Below are 27,447 nucleotides of genomic sequence, written 5' to 3'. Positions count from 1 at the left end.
TTCAAGTTATATCGCGGCATGTCAGCTTAATGTGGGAGGAAAGCCCAAAGTGATGCAGGTCTCAGACGTTTACCACTTCGGTGAAACCCACGAGCACGGGTATGGTGCTGACAAACCTAGAAACATAATCGGGGCGAACTGGGATTCGAACCCACAATCATAGGTTTCTGGCGTGCCCAAGGGACGCAACTCTTCACAGCGAATCGCGGCGCCTTAGAGGACTGGGCCACCCGTGCCCCCTACTGGTGGAGAAGTTTCATTACACAGTACAGTTGATACTGTGAGGCACAAACTAGACTATTCAGGGACTTATCTAGGATTTTTTCTATGTACCTGTGGCAGGCAAACAGAGTTTATACATTTAGTATTAAAGCCAGTGACATATTAATGAAGTCATGACCTTAAGTAGAGAAATATTTTGAGAAATTAAGTATTTTTCTAGAAAATGATTTTTTGTATATAAATTGCATTCTGTGCATATTTGACAGTTTTTACTGTATAATCAAGAATGGATTGGATGTGACGTTCTGGAAGAGTTTCACCGCTTCAAGTTACAGCAAATACCTGGCTGTCACGACAACAGAGATGTGGGCCTCTGCATAATTTATTGTCCTATCAGCATAAGAGGATTAACAATGTTATTGCATTAATGGCCGACTTTTCATCTTCAAGTGTCTCTGTTTTTCTTCTCATCCATCTAATGCCTGTTACAGAACTTGTTATCTTTTGTTTTCCGTGTTTCTATGGAAACAAATCATACAAAAAACTGTTTGCCAGGTAGTATTTCATGGATGTGTTTGGACCTTTATTCATTTGCAAATGATTTAACAGTGATAGAAACTAACAGTTTTAGTCCACTTGTCCTTATAATGATAACATATAGCCAAACCTTGAAAAAAGAGAAAATTTCTGCTAGTCCTTACGACACCTTAACTATTGGGCAGTTTAGCAAGGACTACAGGACTAGTGCCAATTTCTAATGCTCTTTGAGTACATCACTGTGAATGGGGTTTTATGTAGCAGACAGTTACTGGTATTAATTAGATGCTGATACAGTTAATGGTATAATACTATTTATTAGATGCTGATGCGGTTACTGGTATTAATTAGACGCTGATGCAGTTACTGGTACTAATTAGATGCTGATGCGGTTACTGGTATTAATTAGATGCTGATGCGGTTACTGGTATTAATAAGATGCTGATGCGGTTACTGGTATTACCGTATTCGACGTAATAAGCGCCCAGGGCGCTCTCAAAATTAGAAATAGGGGGCCCTTATTAGAATGTTATTTTGGTGAAAAAACAGAGTTGAAAGATACATTTCGTGGTTTATGCTGACAGCCTGAAATGTTTACATATGACGGATATATTTTTCCAGAATTAAATGCCCATAATTAAGGGTGCATATAACACACGAGTGCGTATTATACGCGAATAAATAAGTGTTGTGTACATTGATCAATCGGAAGGGGTGCTAATTGGGATCGTTCACAAACCAATATCTTAGCAAATGTCGCCGTGGGCGCTTATAAGAGCGGGGCGCTTATAAGAGCGGGGCGCTTATTACGTCGAATACGGTAATTAGATGCTGATGTGGTTACTGGAATATTAACAGCCATTGTGACCATCTAATTCCCATGCATGATGCCATGTGGTAACATCACTTAAATTTGATTTTTGTTTGTTTATGAAATGTGTAATGCATGAATGATGAAGGTGACCAAATATATTCTTCTTTCAAATCAATATAACATATAACTGTGTCAGTTTCAATAGAATGACATATCTGGTTATCCTGTCAATAGTTGAGTAGTTCTGAACCGAGGTGCACTATTTTGTTTGGGGGGTGGGTGGGGGGTTGGTGGGAGGTTGTTGGGGTGTTTAACAGAAGCCAAAACAAAGACGAAAAATAGGATGAAATTAATGAAATTAAACTTAATCCCCACTGCTTGGCTTGGCATGACATAAACATGATTGTTTATATGCTGTTGTCATGTCGCTGGAATATTGTTGACTGCAACCAAGCAACTCAACCCCCTACCCCCCTCCCAGGGGAGTCCATGTTCCAATAAACTCAAAACTTCATCAAACATATACTCACTCACTCACTCAAAACACAGTAAACGTCATGCAAATCACATTTGATATGCCCGCCAAACTTCATCACACATATACTCACTCGCTCGCTCGCTCACTCACTCACTCACTCACTCACTCACTCACTCACTCACTCACTCACTCACCCATTCATTCACTCACTCACTCACTCACTCAAAACACAGTAAACGTCATGCAAATCACATTTGATATGCCCGCCAAACTTCATCACACATACACTCACTCACTCACTCACTCACTCACTCACTCACTCACTCACTCACTCAAAACACAGTAAACGTCCTGCACAGATTTCTCTTTCTTCATCTGTAAAACCCAAAAATCACATTTGATATGCCCGAAGAATGAATATTCTGATGCAATTCTCATTTCAATCTTCCAAAGCTAATTTGTTTGTAATCAAATCTCTACACCACAACATGAAATGAAAGTGTGGTGGGTGTATCACTCATACTGTTTATTGTTTGGCTTTGAAGTTACCGTAGTATGTTATGGTTTATTTACACACAACTCTTTCTAAAGAAAATCGTTTCATGGTCAGATTATGTATGCACTTTTCATAAAAATAATTTTACTGCAATGAATAGGTCAGAGTTACACATCAACATTTTGTTCTTTGATGTTTGTGAGTGCATGCTTGATAAATTCAAAGCTATTACATGAAGCCTTGTAAGGTAATGGATAAGGCAGATTTCTTGTTTGATGATTTTTTCATGGAAAGATTGAAATGTGTCTTAAGATCTTTTATGAGACGTCTTTCTATTCAGAACAATGTGACACACTTCGGTTCTCATGCATTCTTAGATGGACATGGTTCTCACTGTTGGAAATCAATGCAAGCTTGCGAGTTTGTGGCTAAATTAGGTTTTAAAGGGCTAGTGGAGAGTGTGAATGCCACTAGACTTGCTGGAAAATATCGTTTGTCTCCTCAGTGACGAGAAGTTCTGATTCGTTTCACATAATTTGACCTTGAACTTGTAATTTATTTGATTTTGATTTGTCAATCATAGGTTATCAAATCACAATGAACCCCTCTGATTAAAACAGCCAATTTGGCTGGGTATTTATAGAACAGTACTTCTTTTTTAGTCATTGTCGGTGTGAAAAAACTGCTTGAGCGTATAGAGTGCAAAATACAGGCTGTTGTCTGCAGTGACTGTGTAATTCAGCGTGACAACCCACTCAGAACGCTGGACACAACCCTTGCCACTGCACTCAATATATTTGTTGACATCAAAGAGTTCGCATTCTATTTAGTCATGGTAGAATGGAGAAAAACATAGTTTTCAATGTAGAGCTTTGTTACCTGTAGATTTAACCCTGCTAAATTAACATTTGAAACTTCATGCTGCAAGTTTGGTCCCAGTTAAATTTTGCACATTTAAATCAACAAGTCACCTAGCTCTACATTGAAAAGACAGTATGTTTATCCCCTAAATCAGTTGTAGAGAGTCTGGTATTGTCATATGCGATGTCTGAAAACTCCCATAAGCCAAACGTATGTAAGGCCCAGTTCAATTTCATCCCAGCAAGCCACATTCTGATTCATTTTCTTTGCTGTTAAGTATCACTGTAATATATACCATTTAGTTTAGATTACTATAAGGGTAATGCTATTTTTCATGGCATTACCATTTGCAGAAGCCTGAGGTCTTCCATTAACTGCCTGACAAAGGAGGGCATTTGAAAAGATCGAGGGCTTCTGCAAATGATAATGCCCTGAAAAATAGCGTTACCGTTATCATAGCTAAAATGGATGGAATTTGTTATCAAATAAAAAGAAACACCAATATCGGTTTTGATTCATTTACTGCAATCAACACAGATGTCACTGACCCACTTTTACAATTATGGAAACGTAGAACAAACTAGATGACGACACTATTGAACGTGACGTCACCTATCCCTATCCTATGACGTCACCTAACAACAGGCGTGATAATGGTCAGTCGATAAGCAATATGAGGGCATTATCATGTTACAGTGGCCCGCGAGACATTTCTGATAACATGCGGGCGGTTTAGTGATAATTCTATTCATTTTAGCTATAAATAGTGTTTGAAAGTTGGCATGAAAAATAAGGGGTCCTTCTCATAACCATAATAAGGAAGCGAACATCCCAGATAAAACTTTTCCCTGTCATTAAGTGTCCTGCAGCTCAGACTGACCATCAATACCTAAAGAAGGGCATAACACACACACCTTAACATACATGTGTGCTAGGGCTGATAGGATTCACTCGTACATTCGGTGAATCCAACCATATCCCTTCATGAATTGAATTCATGATTTGCGGTTACTAGAAACGAATATTTACAATTTTAGATTGTGTTTTTGACTTGAACTCGTCTGTTATATTTTATTTGATGTGGTCAGTGGTCAGAGCAGATACTAGTACCTTGATAAGTGGTATATAAATATATTATATAATAATAATAATAATAATAATAATAATAATAATAATTAACACTTCCAACATCGTCAAACCATGTTAAATAATTGATTTTGTTGTTTCACTGAATACGAAAAAATAATACATCAACTACTGACATGTTGGTGTATTCATGAAGAAATATTCGTATTTGTTACCCTGTATTCTTGATATGCATCACATTCGCCTCATAGTGTATTCGTTGCAGCCCTGACGCACCCACACTCGCTCACACACTCATTCACTCAAGGTGTAATGTGTGGCAATTCATTGCTGTCTGTGCCAAAAACTTTTCGAGGCTACTAGCATGAACGTTATTGTCGATTTATTATGTGGACTAATAATTCTGACTTTACTAGACCGGACAAAATTTTAACAGAATCTGATGTCAGACTTGTGGCAACAGTTGCAGACTGACAATGTATCAACATGTATTTGGCATTTTTAGCGGTAAAAATCTGGATAAAAATGTTCAGTCAGCATAATTATTTTTTAAGTGACTCTATCAGATTATCATGTTTTGCTATCAAATGTAAATATTTTTTTAAGATAACATGATAGATCAGATTAAGTATTGATCTTAGTCTCATAATCCCAAAATATTAATTAGAACAAGATATAAGGTCAATGTTGAGCCTGTAATTGAAATGTGTATCATGTATCGTTCCTATCACCATGTGTATAATTAACCTTGAGGTCCCCTGACTGATATGGCAGTGGTGATCCATCGCTCATTAGGACTTTAACAGTAGGACCGAGAGCAGCAGTTAGAGTGCAGGTAATTGTGTAATGATTACTTGCACCTAGCCCAGCAACTGCCTTGAGTCCGACACACCTACACTTTCCATATTTAATCGTGGAAGGCAGGATGGTAGTCTCCTAGGACACTGTGTCAAGACTGCACGGACCTGAAGACACTGTGTAAAGACTGTATAGACCTGAAGACACTTGAATAGTCGCCCTTAAGTAGTGGGACTTGAAGTCTCCTAGGACGGTGTGTCCAGACTATACGGACCTGAGGACACTGTGCCCAGACTGTACGGACATGAAGACATTGTTTCAAGACGGTATGGACCTGAAGACACTTGACTAATTGCGGCTCTTGAGAAGTGGGACTCATTGACTCCTAGGACACTGTGTCCAGACTATATGGACCTGAAGACACTTGACTAATTGTGGCTCTTGAGTAGTGGGACTCGTTGACTCCTATACGGTGTGCCCAGACTGTATGGACCTGAGGACACTGTGTCCAGACTATATGGACCTGAAGACACTTTACTAATTGTGGCTCTTGAGTAGTGGGACTCGTTGACTCCTATACGGTGTGCCCAGACTGTATGGACCTGAGGACACTGTGTCCAGACTATACGGACATGAAGACACTGTGTAAAGACTGTATAGACCTGAAGACACTTGAATTGTCTCCCTTGAGTAGTGGGACTTGTAGTCTCCTAGGACGGTGTGTCCAGACTGTATGGACCTGAGGACACTGTGCCCAGACTGTACGGACATGAAGACATTGTTTCAAGACTGTATGGACCTGAAGACACTTGACTAATTGCGGCTCTTGAGAAGTGGGACTCATTGACTCCTAGGACGGTGTGTCCAGACTATATGGACCTGAAGACACTTGACTAATTGTGGCTCTTGAGTAGTGGGACTCGTTGACTCCTAGGACGGTGTGCCCAGACTGTATGGACCTGAGGACACTGTGTCCAGACTATATGGACCTGAAGACACTTGACTAATTGTGGCTCTTGAGTAGTGGAACTCATTGACTCCTAGGACGGTGTGCCCAGACTGTATGGACCTGAGGACACTTAACTAATTGTGGCTCTTGAGTAGTGGGACTTGTTGACTCCTAGGACGGTGTGTCCAGACTATATGGACCTGAGGACACTTGACTAATTGTGGCTCTTGAGTAGTGGGACTCTTTGACTCCTAGGACGGTGTGTCCAGACTATATGGACCTGAAGACATTGTGTCCAGACTATATGGACCTGAAGACACTTGACTAATTGTGGCCTTTGACTAGTGGGACTTGTAGTCTCCAAGGACACTGTGTCCAGATTCTACAGACCAGAAGACACTTGACTAATTGTGGCTCTTGAGTAGTGGAACTCGTTGACTCCTAGGATGGTGTGCCCAGACTGTATGGACCTGAGGACACTTGACTAATTGTGGCTCTTGAGTAGTGGGACTCGTTGACTCCTAGGACGGTGTGCCCAGACTGTATGGACCTGAGGACATTGTGTCCAGACTATATGGACCTGAAGACACTTGACTAATTGTGGCCTTTGACTAGTGGGACTTGTAGTCTCCAAGGACACTGTGTCCAGATTCTACAGACCAGAAGACACTTGACTAATTGTGGCCTTTGAGCAGTGGGACTTGTAGTCTCCTAGGCACTATGTCCAGACTGTATGGACCTGAAGACACTTGACTAATTGTATAGCAGTTGTATCGGTGTAATCTAGGAGCAGTCAAACAGTTGAATAACCATGTTTGCTTGATTGCATTCCTTGATACCAACACAGAGCTGCACATACTCCCCTCAGTCCTTGTAGGTGTTAGTGTATGCTAACTAGTCTATATTGATACACTCGGCAAAATGTATTTTAATTGATTGAGAATTCAACTGACTTGGTCGGATTTGAATGAGAGCAGTCACTGCTTCTTTGTGAGAACGTTACCAGTGAGGAAAACAGTTTTTTCCTACCTTGACAACCAATAGTGCTAAGGAAAGTTCTGTATCAGGAGGTTGTAAATCGATTGAGTAACGGATAATTGACCTAAGACATAGTGAATATAGGATCACATAAATATAGAGGCTGTATGTTCGTGGAATGGATTTATGTCTTGATTTATTGGAGAAAAAAATGACATAAAAGTCAAGGCAGTCAATCAATAGACACTTCATGCCCTGCCTGTCTATCAGTGCAGGAGCTGTTATGATAGACAGATCTGGTATTGACAAGGAATGACTTGCCGGTCACCAACACGAGTCAATTTGTCGCTCCCACACCTGATTATTGTGTATATTGATTTAGCCTTGTATTGACGAAGCAGGTGGGATCGTAGTGCAGTTGGGATGGTAATAACCTCCGAGATGGGCCATGTTCATTACGTTAATGTATATCGACATCTTGTCATGGCTAGCCTTTGTTACTAACTTGTGTTATTGAAATATTAATCATTTGAAGCTGCTGCTAGGCATGTGACTTGAACCGAGTTGTTGCTGTCGGTGGAACTGGACACCATTGGATCGGGGTTGACTGAGGAGGAGATGAAACTTTCCTTGAAGATGTCTGCCACATACAAACTGACAGAACTACATGTTGCTGTGAGGATGTGAATTCTGAAGTGATGTGGAGCTGAACTGACTCCATGCTCTATCAGCAGGGCAGGGGGGTGCTTCATTACTGATTCATCATCTCGGTGAGACACTGACCTGGGTGTGATTGTTGGACATACAACAAGGTCGGCTTCTTCTTGTTAAAGGGAGCTCATGTCTGTACAGACTTGTGGTGTTGTCACAAGTGAGATGCGATACCGAAAGTGTGTAACTTGAACTTTTCTTCATAATTGGATGTCGACTTTCACCACATGGATGTGAACCTGGTAAACTTCCCATGTAATGTTCTCAGTGGGATTAATGCAATAAAACCTCGTCTTTGTGGAGAAAGTATTCAAGCAATATTTGCTGTAGAGCTATTTCAATAAGGAGATTTGTTCTGGATGCCTGTTAACAGTTTGTGAGGGTCTGGCAACAAATTGAACTGTATTGGCTGGTCTGGAGCACTATCAGTCTTTACAGGACGTGCTTGGTCAGCGGTTGAAACATTGACGGATAATGGTCGAAGTACACCTTCTGCTGTATATCAACTAGCCGGCCTTTATCAGTGGCTGGCGTGTCAATGGATGGAAAGGTGTTCTCCTTGGTTCACATATAATCTCACACAGGTTTATGCTTTCAAGTCCTCATTGGAGACTCAGCTCACAATGGAGCTGTGCTGCCAAATACACATTTAATTCTGCCGGCTGTCAAAGGTGTTGTGTACGGAGGGCACGTGTATGGTAGTGTCTGTGTGTCGGGGAATGCCTCTCCGCCTGCCGGTGCTCACACAGAAAGGTGTACATGGTCTCAACATGGTGCCATATGACAGTCTCAAACTCAGGTTTCGGGGCACGCCCACGCAGGAGTTCCTTCTGGTTCGAGAGAGGCCCAAAATATGGTCAGTATAGACAGTGCATGGTAGCTGTTCTGGCTGGAGTTCTGCACTCGGCAAACGATCAGTTTAACCTTACAGTCTGAAATGATTGGAATGACAGTGTTTAGTTTAGCATGAAAGCGAAGGACTCCATGATGTTAAAAAAAAGATTTAAAGGGTCTCTAGATTAAAATACTACTGTAGCAGAGTTCAAAGACTTCGGAACCTCGTTGAATTTAAACACTTAAATTAGTGAAATAGACTTGAGGATTCATCCATAAAGGGTAGAAAACAAGGAGTATTGGTATCCTGTGATTGCATTGTTCACAGTATACACCATGGAAGAACCTACAGCACTGTAAAAGTTGAATTAATTTTGAATTATAGATCAAAGCTGCTCACCAACATTTTTGTATTGTTTTGAGGTTGCTCCATGACAACACAACATGCTGTATATTGATCTGACGTTTCTTTAAGGAATATTGTAAATCTTTCAAACAATTGTTTTCTATTCATCTACACAAGTTTGATGGTCTGTTGTATGTCCTTTATTTTAGCAGTTTTAACATTGGATTGAGAAAACATTATGATCACTATACTAGCTGTGACTGCTGAATTTGACTACTATTTGACATTTTGTTTGCTTTTATCTAGACTTAACAGTATAAAGAATGAGATTGCATGTTGACATATAGTCTGATCAGGCACAGGTGGCCAAGTCGTCTAAGGCGCCGCGATTCCCTGTGCAGAGTTGCGTCCCTTGGGCACGCCAGAAACCTATGATTGTGGGTTTGAATCCCGGTTCGCCCCGTTTATGTTTTTAGGTTTGTCAGCACCATACCCGTGCTCGTGGGTTTCACCGAAGTGGTAAACGTCTGAGACCTGCATCACTTTGGGCTTTCCTCCCACATTAAGCTGACACGCCGCGATATAACTGGAATACTGTTAAAAGCGGTGTTAAACCCAACTCACTCACTCACTCACTATAAAGCTAAGGGCAATATGAGAAGTCAGGATTGAACTTTCCATTCACTATAAAATAATTATTAGATTGTCATAATATTATTTCAAAAGTGTGAGGTCTGAGGCAATATGTTTTGTTAGTTTTTTAACAACTGTTTGAGGAATCATCCACATTAACTGTTGATGTGCTTACATAAAGCATGAATGTTTTGTAGGACTATACATGGTGTATTTCATCAAGTACAAACAAAGGGGTTAAAGTTACTGAGTTGACAATCCACCAGTTTATTGCTTTTATCTGAGAACTGACATTAAACAGTACTGTTCTGATGTTTACCCTTTTGTTACCTTTGTTTGTTAACCTGGAAAAGTCTGGACTGGCAACATTTTATCTGGTCTGGTAACTTTGCAATGTTGCCCTGACTTTTTTTTTGAATTTTATACACTGCAGGTAGCAATGTCATTTTGGGGTGAGGCAGGGATAAAGTTTAATAATTATTCCCCGCCCAACAAAGTTTGCGGGAGATATAGAAACGGGCTCCGTCCGTCCGTCACGTTTCATTTCCGGAGCATAACTCAGAAACCGTTCAATATTTTTTCATGAAACTTTGCAGGTCTGTCAAGTACATGCTGAACTGGTGCTTTTTGCTATTCAGAAATTTTAGAAATTTTTATTTTTTACATTTCCATGGCAACAAGATGGACTTAGGTTCCAAACTCTTCTTTTTTTACAATTTCCATGACAAGTTCCACCTCGGTTAAAAAAGGTTAGGTTTTGTTTAGATTTAATCATGTCATAAATTCTGCAACAGGTGCGGGGGATATAGCCATGTTAGTGGCAAACTCTGGTTATTATAGGAAAGGAGTTTTTTCTGCCCGTGCTTCTGTCCATCCTTCTGCATTTCCGTCGAATTTTCTGAAAAGACTGAGTTCGAAAATTGGTCCCGTCAATTATTATTTTGCTCCGTGCTTTTCAACTTAGTGCATACTGTGTGAAATGGGGACAAGTTGTCTAAGAAACTACCAGAGAAGGGGCTTTTGTGTATTACTTTCACTGCTATATGAACAAACAAAATTCTAATGTGCCACATGCAGGGGGATAGTGATAACGCTGTTTTCTTGTTTCAGTATGGCCTAATGTACAGTGTAAGCGATAAAACTGAGAACTGAGCTCAGCATCAATAGCATGAGTTGTTGTTGCTACAAGTTCCTTTATAGGCAAACCATCCTCCACCAGGAAACCATGGCACCATCCCAACTTGGCGCCATCAGTCGCCCGTTACCATGCAGTTTGACGCCCTAGTGCTGACCCAGTCCGACTCTAACCAAACTACTTTTAAATGTGTCGGTGCAGTCATCACTTATTCAGAGTTTCATGATTAAGGGCAGTGATTACAGTTTATCAGAACTGCCCATTAAACTCTCTGTCAATAAATGATGATATTACCCACTGTTAAATGGAGACTTGTCTCATTAAATTTGGACAACAGATTTTCATAGGCGATTTAGGACTAATCTGAATGTGGATCCTTAAGCTCCCAGTAGATATTGGTAATGGGTTGTCAGAGTACCGGTATATCTAATTGGTTAAGTATTGTTATGTTCCATGTGGAGATATTTGGATGATGTTTGTGCCAGCAGCGGGTATGAATGGGACGTCCTCTGGAGAATGAGGTAGGAACACACAAGTGTAAGTGTTGAATAGGAGTGTCACAATAAATCGAAATATCGATATATTGCTATTGGTAAGCACTTAAAGTCAATAAATCAATTGTTAAATCAGTTTCCGATCAATAGTATCAATTTCAGTTACGAATATCGATAGTTTCAATTGTATTTACCATATCAATAAAATACATGCAATGCTGTTCAAATTTGTTTTTCTGTTGATCATGAGTGGAAGTAATATACACATGGTAATGTGGAAGTTTCTTTTTCTTAAATTATTAGGGTAAAGAAAAAACAAATCAGTCATATCTCAAACTTTACTTTCTATTTGTTGTTATGGTTATCACATTCAAAGGAAACTTCAGTTCCAAGGTTTAATTCAACTTTAAAATTCATCTAAAATGATACACTGAAAACTATCGATTTTATTGCAATAGTTGCTTGCAATATCAATATTTATTGCAATAGTTTTTTTCAATATCAATAGTTATCGCAATAGTTTTTTTCAATATCAATAGTTAGTGCAATAGTGATTTCCGGACCAATAGTCCCCCCTAGTGTTGAATCATATACAGTGATAAACCTTAGGGGGGCAATGTGTCTGTGCAGTTTACTCCTATAGTATTTGAATCTTGGGACACATTGACATTAACATCATTAACCAGTGTTTGAAACTGGCAGTAGTCCTTTAGTCCTTGTCACACTGCCCAATAGTTAAGGTATCCAAAGGACTAGTAGAAAATTGTCCTTTTTAAGGGTTTTGCTATATGTTATCATTATAAGGACTAGTTGGCTAAACCTGTTATTTTCTGTCGCTGCATAAACATAGCTGCCAGTTCCAACTTAAGTACGAGAATATGATTTCTTAATTCATATGAATAATATGCCAGTCCATGAAAACAAAATCACAAGGATTAACTTTTCATAGACACCAGTAAAGAGTGGGTCATTATAAGCTTTATATGTTTATTGACTGTTTGATGTGTATTTATGGTGTTGCATCTCTCTAATCGAGACCCTCCACTCATATTGTTTGATGTTGTTGTAGTCAAAATGGAAGCCAGAAGATGGTAGCAAATAATAAATGTAATTTAGGAAGGCTGACAGCTTTGTATTAAAATTATTAATGACAAGTCTCCTTGACTTGACCTTAATTTGGAACACTGCTGAAATGATATGGGGATTCTGTGGAGAATGGGTTCCTAGTAGCTTCTGCTTGTAACCACCTGGGGATCCCGGAAAGAATGGGTTCCTAGTAGCTTCTGCTTGTAACCACCTGGGGACCCCGGAAAGAATGGGTTCCTAGTAGCTTCTGCTTGTAACCACCTGGGGATCCCAGGAAGAATGGTTCCCAGTAGCTTCTGCTTGTAACCACCTGGGGACCCCGGAAAGAATGGGTTCCTAGTAGCTTCTGCTTGTAACCAACTGGGGATCCCAGGAAGAATGGGTTCCCAGTAGCTTCTGCTTGTAACCACCTAGGGATCCTGGGAAGAATGGGTTCCTAGTAGTAGCTTTTGCTTGTAACTACCTGGAGATTCCGGGAAGAATGGGTTCCTAGTAGTTTCTGCTTGTAACTGCCTGGGGATCCCAGGAAGAATGGGTTCCTAGTAGCTTCTGCTTGTAACTGCCTGGGGATTCCAGGAAGAATAGTTTCCTTGTAGCTTCTGCTTGTAACTGCCTTGGGATCCCAGGAAGAATTGGTTCCTAGTAGCTTCTGCTTGTAACCACCTGGGGATCCAAGGAAGAATAGGTTCCTTGTAGCTTCTGCTTGTAACTGCCTGGGGATTCCAGGAAGAATAGTTTCCTTGTAGTTTCTGCTTGTAACTGCCTTGGGATCCCAGGAAGAATAGGTTCCTTGTAGCTTCTGCTTGTAACTGCCTGGGGATCCTGGGAAGAATGGGTACCTAGTAGCTTCTGCTTGTAACTGCCTGGGGATCCCAGGAAGAATGGGTTCCCAGTAGCTTCTGCATGTTGAGAGAGAAGATTAGGGATGATCTGGCGATCTCGGCCTCTGTATTGAGTGATTAGGCACCATTGTGTAGTTGCCGTGAAGATGTGTGTCAGAACTGGTCTTCAGCAACCCATGCTTGTCATAAGAATTGACTAACGGGATCGTGTGGTCAGACCTGATATATGCAGATTGATACTCATGATAACAATCACTGGATTGTCTACTTCAGACTTGATTGTTTACAGGCCGCTCCCGCCGCCGAGTTCACAGCATCAGGCTCATGAAAAATAGTTGGTTGTATTAAAAAAATTGTACTGTGTGAGTGAAACAATTTGCTAAAGGTTCAGTCCATTGTGATATTTTGTGCCACGATGTGAGTATTGTATCATAGGGTCATGTATTGATTGAACCTTGTTTAATTTCTTTCAATGATGAGATATGTCTCCACATGGCAGGTGTCAAAGATCTTTGTATACTACAGCATGTTATATCACAATAGACTATTGAGCTACGAAATAATGATTTTGTTTTGTCACCTGTGAGGAAGAAGTAATGCTAAATAAGGCTGGTAGGTCAGGTGTCCCATCGGTAAATATAAAACACACAACAGTGGGAACACAATTATCCTGTTTACCGGTAATTACTAGTTTTTTACTGGTAAAATCTTGCTTTGATCGGTAATTCCAGTGACTCACTGACTGTCAGTCGATGTGGACCGGCAAATGAAGTAATTTATGAATCTTTGTTGTTGAACAAAACATTTGCAATAATCAGTAAAAGAGTCTCGAACCAAAGTGAAAAATTCCAGGGAAAAAGAGATAATTGTGACTGAACTTTGTGTGAATGACATGTAAATCTCACAAAGTTACTCCAGACATGACATCATCGAATTTGTCAGCCATGAATGTACACAGCATTGTTGATGATGTTGAAAGAATTAAGACTAAGTAAAAGTTGGGACTGACAAAAATTGGGGAGGATTTTTAGAGTTGCCAGTCCACTGGCAGTTTTAAAAGCCAGCAAGAAATCTGTGGAACAACTCAATAACGTACCAGAAATATGTCACAAAAATCAAATTACAATCTGACTAGTTATTAAAACCCTGATTCATATCTGATATTCTGAGATCAGGTTCAGCTTTTGCTACAATATTGTTTACTTGAATACAATAACTGTCAGAAAGAAATTCTAATAGTGTCGAGGTTACATTCCAACAAAGTTCTTTTGTTACAAAGGTCATTTCAATTTCCAAGACATTATGTTTGGTGTCATAACTAGCTATGAGTAAACACTATTCATACACAAATTGCATTGCAGTATCATAATTAATCCATTTCAAGTTAATAAATGTACTTTCCATATGTATAAGCTCACACAACAATATGAGACCCTATCGTTTCATTAATAAGACTCCCAGCCTAACCATGGAGTTATTGAGCTGACCACAATGGTAGTATTCCTACACCAATTAATCAGGCAGGATAATAGACTCAATAAACATTTCAGTCCGGGCCCCATTCCACAAAGCGATCGTAGCTCTGGTCATTGCATACTTTCCTTATTTCAGTCCAGGCCCCATTCCACAAAGCGATCGTAGCTCTGGTCATTGCATACTTTCCTTATTTCAGTCTGGGCCCCATTTCACAAAGTGATCGTAGCTCTACGACTGTTGTAAGTCAATGTTAAAGTATTGGAGTTATGAACCTCTTAGTGCTAAGACTGTCCTAAGTCTTTGTTAAGGTATTGGAGTTAAATTCATATGAGCGCTAAGGTTGTCATACATCTATATTAAAGTATTGGGGAGTGAGTGAGTATGCTCTTACGCCACTTTTAGCAATATTCCAGCAATATCATGGCAGGGGACACCAAAATTGAGCTTCACACATTGTAACCATGTGGGGAGTCGAACCCAGGTCTTTTGTGTGACGGGCGAATGCTTTAACCACAAGGCTACCCCACTGCCCCATTAAGGTATTGGAGTTCCAATCGTCTTAGTGCTATGACTGTCGTTAGTCTTTGTTAAAGTATTGGAGTTACGACCATCTTGGCGCTAAGACTGTCGTAAGTCTATGTTAAAGTATTGGAGTTACGACCATCTTGGCGCTAAGACTGTCGAAAGTCTATGTTAAAGTGTTGGAGTTACGACCATCTTAGCGCTAAGACTGTCGTAAGTCTATGTTAAAGTATTGGAGTTACGATCGTCTTAGCTGTATGATGGCTTCCTGGAATGGGGCCCAGGAGATATGAACTAAGCGTGTTGTTTGGCCCCCTGTAGAGCATGTCAGCAGTTCCGACTGAACCAGTTTCCTTCCTATATTTATTGCTTGTTAGATTTGAACGTGAAATGATCAGGTCAGTGATCTAAGTGGCAACTTTTTTGTGTGGTGTGTGATTTGGGAGGATCATGTTTCTAGTTGCACCTGTTCTAGTGTACTCATACATCGTACAGCTCTAGTCGAAGGAGTGACTTGCCCTGTGAGGCCTGACAATCTGTGTCACGGGGAACCAAATTTGTATAGTGTTATTTGGTTTAAAGTAGTGTTTGCTATGCTAGATGGCAAATTGGTATACTTGTCTGTGCCCACACTGTTTGATTCGACTGGCCTGAACATGCATCTTGGCATTATTTTCACTGGATTTTTGTCTCAGTGTACGCAGTGATATATGGGCTAGGCCAGCTGGTCCTACTTGGTCGGGAAAAAATGGCTTTGGACGAGTGGCAGGAGTTGCAGACTGACTTGTTAACATTTTAGGTTTCAGTTAGTTCATTACAGTTAAGTACTTCAAGGACAAATGTGCAGTTATCTATAGTTTGAAATGAGCAGAGTAAATTCACTTTCATTTTTGTTCTTTTAAGACTTTTAACATTGCAATGACAGCACGTGCTTGTTCTTTTGGGTTACATTAAGTGAGGAGAGAAAGTAACAATGACATCAAGTACTTGTCATGGGGAACATTAAGTGAGGAGAGAAAGTAACAATGACAGCAAGTGCTTGTTCTCTTGGGTGACATTGAGTGAGGAGAGAAAGTAACAATGACAGCAAGTGCTTGTTGTCTTGGGTTACATAAAGTGAGGAGAGAAAGTAACAATGACAGCAAGTGCTTGTTCTCTTGGGTGACATTAAGTGAGGAGAGAAAGTAACAATGACAGCAAGTGCTTGTTCTCTTGGGTGACATTGAGTGAGGAGAGAAAGTAACAATGACAGCAAGTGCTTGTTGTCTTGGGTTACATAAAGTGAGGAGAGAAAGTAACAATGACAGCAAGTGCTTGTTCTTTTGGGTTACATAAAGTGAGGAGAGAAGGTAACAATGACAGCAAGTGCTTGTTCTCTTGGGTTACATTAAGTGAGGAGAGAAAGTAACAATGACAGCAAGTGCTTGTTCTTTTGGGTTACATAAAGTGAGGAGAGAAGGTAACAATGACAGCAAGTGCTTGTTCTTTGGGGTAACATTAAGTGAGGAGAGAAGGTAACAATGACAGCAAGTGCTTGTTCTTTTGGGTTACATTAAGTGAGGAGAGAAGGTAACAATGACAGCAAGTGCTTGTTCTTTTGGGTTACATTAAGTGAGGATAGAAGGTAACAATGACAGCAAGTGCTTGTTCTCTTGGGTGACATTAAGTGAGGAGAGAAGGTAACAATGACAGCAAGTGCTTGTTCTCTTGGGTGACATTAAGTGAGGAGAGAAGGTAACAATGACAGCAAGTACTTGTTCTTTTGGGTTACATTAAGTGAGGAGAGAAGGTAACAATGACAGCAAGTGCTTGTTCTCTTGGGTTACATAAAGTGAGGGGAGAAGGTAACAATGACAGCAAGTGCTTCAGCATGTGAAAATCTTTGGTTTCATTTCAGAACTCATTGAAAACCAGTCAATTCTTGTTCGGTTTAGGACTTTGGTTTACGAAGTTGGTGAGGGCAAACACCAACTTATTTGCTGCCATCTCACTGACCCCTCGACCATATTTTCTCTTTGTTGAATTGTCTGTTATAAACTACTGTCAAGTCAGCCAACAAAGTGTCTTCTTAGGGTGTAATGTTTACCTTTGAACTTACATCTAGTACATAATGATTGTGTTACCAAGACTCTTGGCTGGAGGTCAGATTCTCCCCCTTTGTATGCCTATATATTACATGTGTAAACTAGGAGATTGGTTGTGTCTTGTTTTACAATGCTGTCTGTCTTACAGCTTAGTTCCAGGTATGGAACACAGCATGCTTGTGTGTCTTCTTATTTATTAACTGTCACAAGGTTCAAGTCCCCTGGATGAATCATAGCAATGAAATGTGGATCAGAGATATATTCAGAGCATTTGGAACTGCTCTTTGTCCATTGTCGCAAACACTTTATAGATTGTTGTTAACAGGGAATTGCTCTGAAGCTTTCTTTACCTAGGTAAGTTGGTCATTATGACTCTTGAAACATTTTATCAGTTGTGCTCTAACAAAGTTGAGACCGCCTCCGTGGTCTAGGGGTAAAGCGTCAGCCTGGAGAGAGGAAGGTCTGGAGTTTGATCCCGGCCGTGTCATACCAAAAGACGTTACCAGATGATACTTGTTGTTACCCTGTGGTGCTAAAACAAGGACTGGTCGGCTCGGAGTCAGTATACTGTCTGAGTGGGGTAGTCATGTTTAACTGCAGCATGGTATCTCTGTGGGCGAGCACTATAAAATTGGCATTAGTCCGGGCTAGTACAAGCAGTCACACACACATACATGTGCATGCACGTCGCTATATCAGTGCAATATTCAGGAGCAAGGGTGACCCAGTCGTCTAAGGCGCCGTGATTCGCTGTGCAGAGTTGCGTCCCTTGTGCACGCCAGAAACCTATGATTGTGGGTTCGAATCCCGGTTTGCCCCGATTACGTTTCTAGGTTTGTCAGCACCATACCCGTGCTCATGCGTTTCACTGAAGTGGTAAACGTCTGAGACCTGCATCACTTGGGGCTTTCCTCCCACATTAAGCTGACACGCCGTGATATATCTGGAATAATGTTAAAAGCGGAGTTAAACCCAACTCACTCACTCACTCACTCACTCACTCACTCACTCACTAAAACTCATTCCACGTCACCTCATCTGACAAAGTTTGTCAGGTGAGTGTGTTATGTTCAAACTTTAGTCTCCCTTTTGATCTCCTTGTCCCTGTGTGGTATAGTTTACTGGTGGACATTGTTATAACAAATGAATCTGTGGATGTGAGCTTAACATGATCAGGCGTTTATTCAACAAGACATGTCTACATTAAGATATACACTAATCCATTTCTCCAGAGATGAGTTTATTCAGGCACTATTCGTATTATTCGTCTTGTACAAGATGATGCTTGCATAGTGTATTCTGAAGAAATGAGAATAGGGTATTTGATATCTGACAACACAAGTTCAAATCATATGGATACACTTTACTTGTCTGCTTTATCAGTTTTCTATATTTTCCTAATTACATAGAGACAACTTCCCTCAAACCATATGTTACATCTAGAATTAGTCTGCAAATCGACTAAGCTAAACTGTATCAATGAAAACTTAATGATTACATATCCTTTGAAAAAATCTCTATATTGTCATTGATTTTGGAGTTTTTATTTCATTTTGGGGGGTATCTTTTTAAGGCCTATTTTTCAGATAAGACACTCGTAACCCCCGATAGATTTCTGACCCCAGCGATTTCACTGAATTGCCTGTGATAACTTATCACAGTGTTACTAAAGACCTGGGTGAGATACTGTTAGCTTGTATTTGAGGGGTGTAAGGCTGTTATCTTGCATCTCTTATTGCCTAGAGATTTCCTCCACTGTTAATCCCCAGTGCATAGAGGAATGAAACTGTTTGACAGGTATATTAAAGCTTGTGATGTGTGTGATATTGAGTAGAGATTGCATGTAATGAGAGACTGAAGGATTACTTGCAGATTATCTTCACAGCTGAAACATACCGAGGTCTTAAACTTGTTAACTGAGTGTCAAGTTCCAGCATTCAGGTTTTTGGTCAGTAGATGTATTCAGTGAACATTAAAGCAGAGCTTCAGATAAGCAGCGTATTTGCGTAAAATGCCCCCCAAGAATATTCAAAACCCAATTACTTTAAATTAACATGCGTACAGAAACGCATGCTTGCCATAAGAGGTGACTAACGGATCGGGTGGTCAGGCTTGCTGACTTGGTTGATGCATGACATCAATCCCAATTGCGTTGATCGATGCTCATGGTATTAAATTTGGATTGTCTGGTCCAGACTGGAATATTTACAGACCTTGGTCATATAACTAGAATATTGCTGAGTGCAGCGTTAAACAACAAACCACCCAACCACAAGGGAGTAACAAATGTTATACTGTATTGGGACAACACTTTCTTAGTACAGATTCTAGTACTTTTTGGGGTTGAGTCCCATCCAGGATTCGAACCCAGACTGCTAAAGTGAGGCACCTAATCGCCAGCACACAAAGTCAGCGATCTAGCCCACTCAGCCACCATTACATTTGACCACTTTCTAAATGGCATTGTGTGTTCATAAGGGAGTATGGGAGTATATAACCCCTGGCTGGTACAACAAACTGTAGTGGAAATACTAGAGCTGTAACCATGTCATACATATCTCCACAGTAATATTGTGATACAATACACTATTAGATGCATACACACACATTGAAGGGGTGTATTCTATCACAAAATGGCCTAAAAAGAGAACCAAGTTATACTTATTTCATAAATTGGAGTCAATTAAGTAATAATAGCTTGAGAACTCTTGTACAAACCGTCTGAAATAGCCTTTTACAATTTATATCCTTCAGTATACCCGTGAAGATCCGGGGTAGAATAGGTCTTCAGCAACCCAGAATTGCCGTGAAGGCGACTATGCTTGTCGTAAGAGGCGACTAACAGGATCGGGTGGTCAGGCTCGCTGACTTGGTTGATGCATGTCATCGTATCCCAATTGCGTGGATCGATGCTCATGATGTCAATCACTGGATTGTCTGGTCCAGACTGGATTATTTACAGACCGTGGTCATATAGCGAAAGTTTTTTCATCCAAACTTGGTACATGTATTAACTAGGGCCCGAAGTGGTGCCTTTTCCTATTGTGGGGGTTGGGGGGATTTGTCATCTTCTGATGATTCTTGTGTTATTTGTCCAAAGTGTAATTACCGCCTCCGTGGTCTAGTGGTAGAGCGTCCGCCCGGAGAGTGGAAGGTCTGGAGTTCGATCCCCGGCCGCATCACACCAAAAGACGTTAAAAGATGGTACTTGTTGTTACCTTGTCTGGCGCTCGGCATTAAGGGGCTAAAACAAGGACTGGTCGGCTCGGAGTCAGTATACTGTGTCTAAGTGGGGTTTTCATGTTAAACTGCGGCATGGTATCTCAGTGAGCTAACACTATAAATCGACATCAGTCCAGACTAGTACAAGCAGCCACACACACATGCCAGCATGCACGTCGCTATATAAGTTCAATAATCTTGGACACGACGTTAAACCCCATTTCACCTCACCTCACCTCACCAAAGTGTAATTACAGTTTGCAAATTTTATAAAGAAGAAGTATTGAAATAAGTCTAGTGGCTTATTTACCAGTCCTGTTTCATTTTTCATTTGAAATGATAATTTACAACCAGATTACTGGGCACAAGGTATTGCATTTCACCGAGCCTTTACTGAATCATTGCCCTTGTCCTGAGGTGAAACTGGTTTCTGCATTGTCTGCTGAATGTGCACTACGTGAGGCAGTGGGAGAATTACATTGATTGTTGCAGGAGTTTCACACCTGGAGTTTCACTTGAATAATTGATGAAATCTTTCAAAAGTAGATTCTCCAGGTAATCATCTCATAGTACATGACCGCCTCCGTGGTCTAGTGGATAGAGCATGAGCCCGGTGAGAGAAAGGTCGTGGTTGATCTCCTGGCCATGTCAACCATTGAAGTTTAGGCCAAAATGTTTGTAAACCAACTACCTATTCGATGTAATAAGCGCCCCGCTCTAATAAGCGCCCACGGTGATATTTGCTAATATATTGGCTAGTGAACAATCCCAATTAACACCACTTCTGATTGATCAATGTACACAAGACTTATTTATTCATGTATAATACGCACTCGTGTGTAATATGCACCCTTAAATATGAGCAATTAAATCCTCGAAAAATATATCTGTCGTATATAAACATTTCAGGCTATCAGCATAAACCACAAAATTTATCTTTCAACTCTGTTTTTTTCACCAAAATAATATTCTAATAAGAGCCCCTATGTCTAATTTTGAGAGCTCCGTGGGTGCTTATTGCGTTGAATACGGTAATAAAAAATATTAGGCTCAGGAGTATAACAATTAGAGCAACAGTTTGGTAGTATGTAGCCCTTAAGGCTTTTCTTAACATAACAACATCTGCCTGAGAACAGAATTCATAATTTTTCAACCTATATGTAGTTTTGGTCACAATTGTAAAGTTAAATGTATTGTTGATGAGGCTTGTAAGGTGACAAAGGCTAGGTTCCATTATTGATCAGAGTTGGACCTGATCGATAGAGACATCTCATTAACCAAGCTTCACTGAAGTCAGGTGTATGTTTACCTGTACCAGGCAGGATATTAAGGAGCATGTCACATGCTTTCGGGTTATTGCGGGATGAAAGATTTTAATGGTGTGAGTGTCATGTTGGGGTTACCTTAAGGTCAGCTCCCTGATCACATGAAGCGTTATATAATAATCAGGGCAATCAAGTAGATCAAGGCGTTCTTGTTACGGTGAGGTCACCAGTGTGAAGGTTTGCTCAGCAAGTTTAATTGTTTGTTTGTTTAACGCCGCACTCAGCAATATTCCAGCTATATGACGGTGGTCTGTAGATAATTAAGTCTGGAGCAGACAATCCAGTGATTGACATCATGAGCATCGATTCACGCAATTAGGATCAATGACATGGATCAACTAAGTCAGCGAGCCTGACCACCCAATCCCGTTAGTCGCCTTTTACGACAAGCATAGTCACCTTTTACGGCAAGCATGGGTTGCTGAAGACCTAATCTACCCCAGATCTTCCCAGGTCTGCTCAGCAAGTAACTGAACAGGTATTTTAAATGTGTTTAGGAATTTGGTTTCATTGAGTTTTGACTTCTGTGGAATTGAAGTTTGAATTTGAATTTCCTGAAGATTCATATGATCTTAATAATATCATATAGTGCTGGCTATCGATACAGATCATAGAGATCGATAATCGTTTATTGAATATTGATTAATAATCGATAAATTCTGGAGTAGCTTTGAGAAAATTCGCAACAAAAAAAAGTCTGAAAGAAATAATATATTTCACCTCCTGGTTATGGCCATCATCTATGGAGCAAGAGTAGAAGAGCCCTTTTATTTGTAAACGTCAAAAATTGCTTTTTTGGTTTTCTGTATGATTAGCTTACATGTACAGCAGTCTATAGTTTAGAAACACTTATGTAATTGCATGAAGTGTATCAAATACTGTTTGTTTCGCCAACTGTTGATACTCTGATACATCACTACATAAATGTAATACAGTAAACTACGGTTATAACGAACACGCTTATAACAAACTGAAGGATATAACGAACTTACTTTTTGGATCCCGACTATTTGCTTTAGTTATGCTGTATATATGCTTATAACGAACTACGGTTATAACAAACTAAAATTAGTCCCTTTGAGTTCATTATAACTGTACTTTACTGTACAATAACACTGGAGATGTCCTGTCCTTCATCCTTGCAAGTTGTAAGAAAGTTGCCCTAGCCATTTAGAAGTAATTTGTGCAAACCAAGCAATTAGCTTGAGAATTTGATTGTTGCTTTCTCATGGTGTTTTAGAACAAAGGGAGGTAACTCATGTTACCTGGTGTGAGTTGTGAAGCACCAGTAAAATCTCTTCCAGTCACCACTGTTTCTGAAGACCCTTTCTATGGTCAAAGTTATATCATTAAGTGAGTGAGTGAGTATGGTTTTACGCCGCATTTAGCAATATTCCAGGAATATCACGGCAGGGGACACTAGAAATGGGCTTCACACTTTGTAACCATGTTGGGATTCGAACCCTGGTCTTCAATGTGACGAGCGAACGCTTTAACCACTAGGCTACCCAACCGCCCCTATGTCATAATAAGTGATGTTCATGCATATTATAATTAATATGGATAAGGAATATGTTGGATGGTTCAACTGGTGGAGAGATAGCAACAACACTGCAGAGTTTAGAAGTGTTTTACTTGCGCTACTGTTTAAAACAATGATGTATAATAACAGGAATGTGCCAGGTCAGCATACCATGGTAGTTTTTTGTTTGTTGGTTTGTTGTTTAGCGTCACTCTCAAGAATATTCCAGCTATATGACGGCAGGCTGTAAATAATCAAGTCTAGACCAGACAATCCAGTGGTTGACATCATGAGCATCGATCTACACAATTGGGATACGATGACATGCATCAACCAAGTCAGCGAACCTGACCACCTGATCCCATAAGTCGTCTCTTACGACAAGCATAGTCGCTTTTTACGGCAAGCATGGGTTGCTGAAGACCTATTCTAACCCGGATCTTCACGGGTCGGGTATTTGAATTCCTAAAACTGTAATGATATAGTTGCCAAGCTTTGTTTAAGAAGGTTGACAGTGAAGGTACAAGCAAAGGCACTTTAATCATATAGGATTAACAAAGCAATTCATATAGGGATTAGAATCTGGCTGTATAATTTATAGCAGCTATGTGACTGAAGAGTAGCTTAGTCTAGACATTGTGATTGCATGGCTAAAGAGTGATGTAACCTTTTATGATAAGTGTTACATTGGACAGTGGTTTCCATGACATTTTGTATGTTTTTGAACTAACTCATTATGTCCAGGGATATACAAGGAACTGTTTGAATGCCATGTCTATGTTTAATTGTTGTAATACAGTTGAACCTTAATTTGAATTCCTTCCAAAAACGATAAAGAGCAAGAATGGTGTAAACAGATTTACAGCGTTAGTAATTAGCACTAGTCCTGTAGTCCTTGCCAATCGGCCCAATAGTTAAGGTATCATAAGGACAAGTAGAAATTTGCCATTTCTAAGGGTTTTGCTATATGTTATCATTGTAAGGACTAGTGGACTGAAACTGTTAGTTTCTACCACTGATTTGTGATCCCAATCTGTAGAGGGATAGAATCATTGTGGCAATAACACTGATTCTTACATGTTACCAAAGTGTGAGACAATGAGAGGCCATGATGATTATTTGAATTGTCAACAGCCGACACTGTAAAGAAAATTCATGGATACTGTTTAAAATTGTGGGAAAAAGTTGTCAGTGTTCATCGTAAGCATTAAGAAGTAAAATGCTTTTGCTAATCCTGAGTTAATTCAACACTTTTGCGTGTTTTGAGTGATAGAACAAATTTGAAATATACATCCATGCTATGAAGAGATAGGTAGCTAGGAGATAAACATGCTGTGTTTTCTGTGTAGAGTTAGGAAGTCCATATACTGTCAACTTGATGTTGTCTGACAAATATATGGTTTCAAATTTCTAACTGGTTTGATGATTGGTTCAATTAGTTTCAGATCATACTACCCCTGTTTATGTTCTATTATAAGATAGCTATGTGATAAATCGCAAAGAACAAAGAACAAAGCGTGGTTTGTTTCATGATAAACCATGGTTCTATCATGACGTTATTTCTGGAGATTCGAACATGCGCTCGCACCTTGATGACGTCATAAATCGGACGACGCTAATTTTTAGAGGGAAGTGACTAGCGTGTTGATCTCCATAGATGTAGCCAGACAGCGCAGATAAACACCATGCTCTAATGATCACATACAAAAGTGGAAGGAAGGTGACAATTGGTACTGGGAGAAAAGGTACAGGTAATTGATGTGAGGATTGTGAAAATATGTTGGAAATACCCACCTGTGCATAAAATGGGCTTGTCCATTGCTGAGGTCGGATCCTATAAGGGAGTCATCATTATTAAAATACGGGTACAATTGTTTGACATCCTTAAAAAGTCTGTACAAAATGTTGATATTTCTTTAAAGAAATAAACGACTTGTGGTCGATGTTTATGGTTTATTCTCCCTGCATTGTTTTATTGTATGATAAACAACTCCCACTCGTCATTTAATTCTTATGTATGAGTTTACTTCAACTGAAATTAATGAAGTTAAAAAGAAGTACTAAAACAACAATTAGTGTTCATCAAACCGTAAATATTTATTCTGTCAATGTATATTCCCCTACTGCCTATGCTCTAAAGCCTTAACCCAAAGCCGGTATTAAGTATATTTCAGAACGGATAATCCTAGTTGGTTATCGGTTGACTGGTCTTGAACATAAACTTTACAGGCTATTTATGATAATTATTGATTCCTACTTAGCCTTGAATAAATTTCGGAATCCAAATCACCTTAGGCCAGCTGGTGTTATTACATGGGTTTTGTTTATTCAGGTGAGATACAACATTAAGGTCAAATGGGCAATGTGCAGTTGACAAATTTATGTAGTTATATTTCGTTTCTATTTGAACAAGAAATAAATAGTCACATATGGTTTCCTTCAGAAACAGGATTCTCGGTCTTTGCTTTGATTCCATCCTTCAGTAGGGAATGAAGCTTACAGTGCCATACCTTAGATTTAAATACATGTTTATTGAGTCAGACAAAATAGAGAGGCCAAATTTGTTTCATTTTGTGTCATTTCTTAACAAGTAAAATCGAGCAGATCCATGGCAATAAAAAAAGTTTGCCCAGTTGATTGAGAGAAATCTGTTACTTTGACCGATCTATGGTTGCGCGTCTTAGAATTCACAAACTATACAGTATGAAAAGGAAAGCATGATTATGTCTGCAAGGGAATGTTTTGTATTGATGAATGGGCGTATTACTGCAGGACTACATGTTGCTATGTGGCTACACTCCTGAAAGCCTACGTATGCAATGTAATCACCCGGTTTGAAAAGAAGTACCACTAATGCTATGCTTGAATAGTACTTGACTTTGTCACCAAGCTGCTTAGTAAATATTGGCAAATATTCCAGGGCTTGTGCATTGATTTAAGGTTAAAGTTTGAGCATTAACCAAACATGATTCGCTTCATAGTCAAAATGGTGTGTGCAGTTATCATAGACATGTGAATGAAATCAGGGGTGCCCAGAGTTGGTTGTGATAGGTCGGAGGGAATTACAATCACACCTGACTGATTCGGGATCAGGGATTGTTGACGTGCCATTTTCACTCTGTGATACCATTGTGACATATCAGTAAGCAGGTTCAGGTTGTGTGGCCCATGATTAGACAGACCACAGCCAGGCCTGGCTTCTCGGACATGGCTGAGAGGGAAAACAGGCTAACAATTGATTCCTGACTTTGGGTGATAAGCTGGTATTGAGGACAAAATGTTGCCCAGTTTTGGAGTTCGGGAGCAGCAGAGTGCCCTGTGGCAGACTATGACATACATCTGTGGGAAGAGGCAGGAGGACTGTCCCATCACATGCACCTGCCGGCTGCCCAATTCCAAGTTCTGTATTCTCAGGGAGACCGAGGTGTTGGTGGATCGGACAGAGAAACATGTTCGCAAACCAAAGTCATGGGTGTCTCTTGGTATTGGTAAACTGAAGTAAGTACTGATAGATAGATGGCCATCATCATTGTTCATACCCTAGATGTTGAGTATATTACATGCATTGTATCATTTCCAGAATCAAGACTTATTTTTTCATTGCAAAACACTTAAACATGTTGGCTGTCAAAGAAGAGATTTTGACAGTACTTTCATCTTCATGTATTGTGCAATCTGTAGTATTCATCAACTGTACTGAAAATCAACTTCTGTTCCGCCTGTAACAGATACTAATTAAGTAATGTTATTAGGTACAGAGTGTCTAAAGTAGTGAGGAAAAAAAAAATTATATGGCAACAATTAAAAATATATATATAAATTTCTAACAGTTTCCAACCAGTTTTTGAAGTCTTTTTGGTCAAAATCATAGCTAGTTAAAGTATTAAATTTTGTTTTCAAGTTACACTTTGCCTTTAAAATGTATCCACATGTCCAAAAGGTTCTACGGGTCTTGCAGAAATTGTATCTGGCATTATTGAGAAAGGTCTGTGTGTA

The 27,447-nt window shown here is 39.8% G+C and overlaps 1 protein-coding gene across 8 annotated transcripts in view; it reads left to right on the top strand.

Annotated features, from left to right (window-relative positions):
* LOC124149403 overlaps positions 1–27,447 on the top strand; it is a 136,519-nt gene that overhangs the window by 85,812 nt on the left and 23,260 nt on the right. Inside the window, exon 1 of one of the 8 annotated variants that reach the window (XM_046520960.2) lies at positions 7,461–8,786. The exons of 6 other annotated variants lie outside the window; for them this stretch is intronic. In XM_046520960.2, coding sequence (XP_046376916.1) covers positions 8,626–8,786 — 161 coding nt within the window. In that variant the 5' untranslated portion in view covers positions 7,461–8,625. Of the gene's footprint in view, positions 1–7,460; positions 8,787–26,438; positions 26,950–27,447 lie in introns of those variants that run through there. One more of the 8 variants, XM_046520956.2, reaches the window with a different exon arrangement.

Source organism: Haliotis rufescens, unplaced genomic scaffold (assembly GCF_023055435.1).
Source record: "Haliotis rufescens isolate VD_foot unplaced genomic scaffold, xgHalRufe1.0.p SCAF_2, whole genome shotgun sequence".
Lineage (NCBI taxonomy): Eukaryota > Metazoa > Mollusca > Gastropoda > Lepetellida > Haliotidae > Haliotis > Haliotis rufescens.
This window is presented reverse-complemented; position numbering and strand designations above follow the sequence as displayed.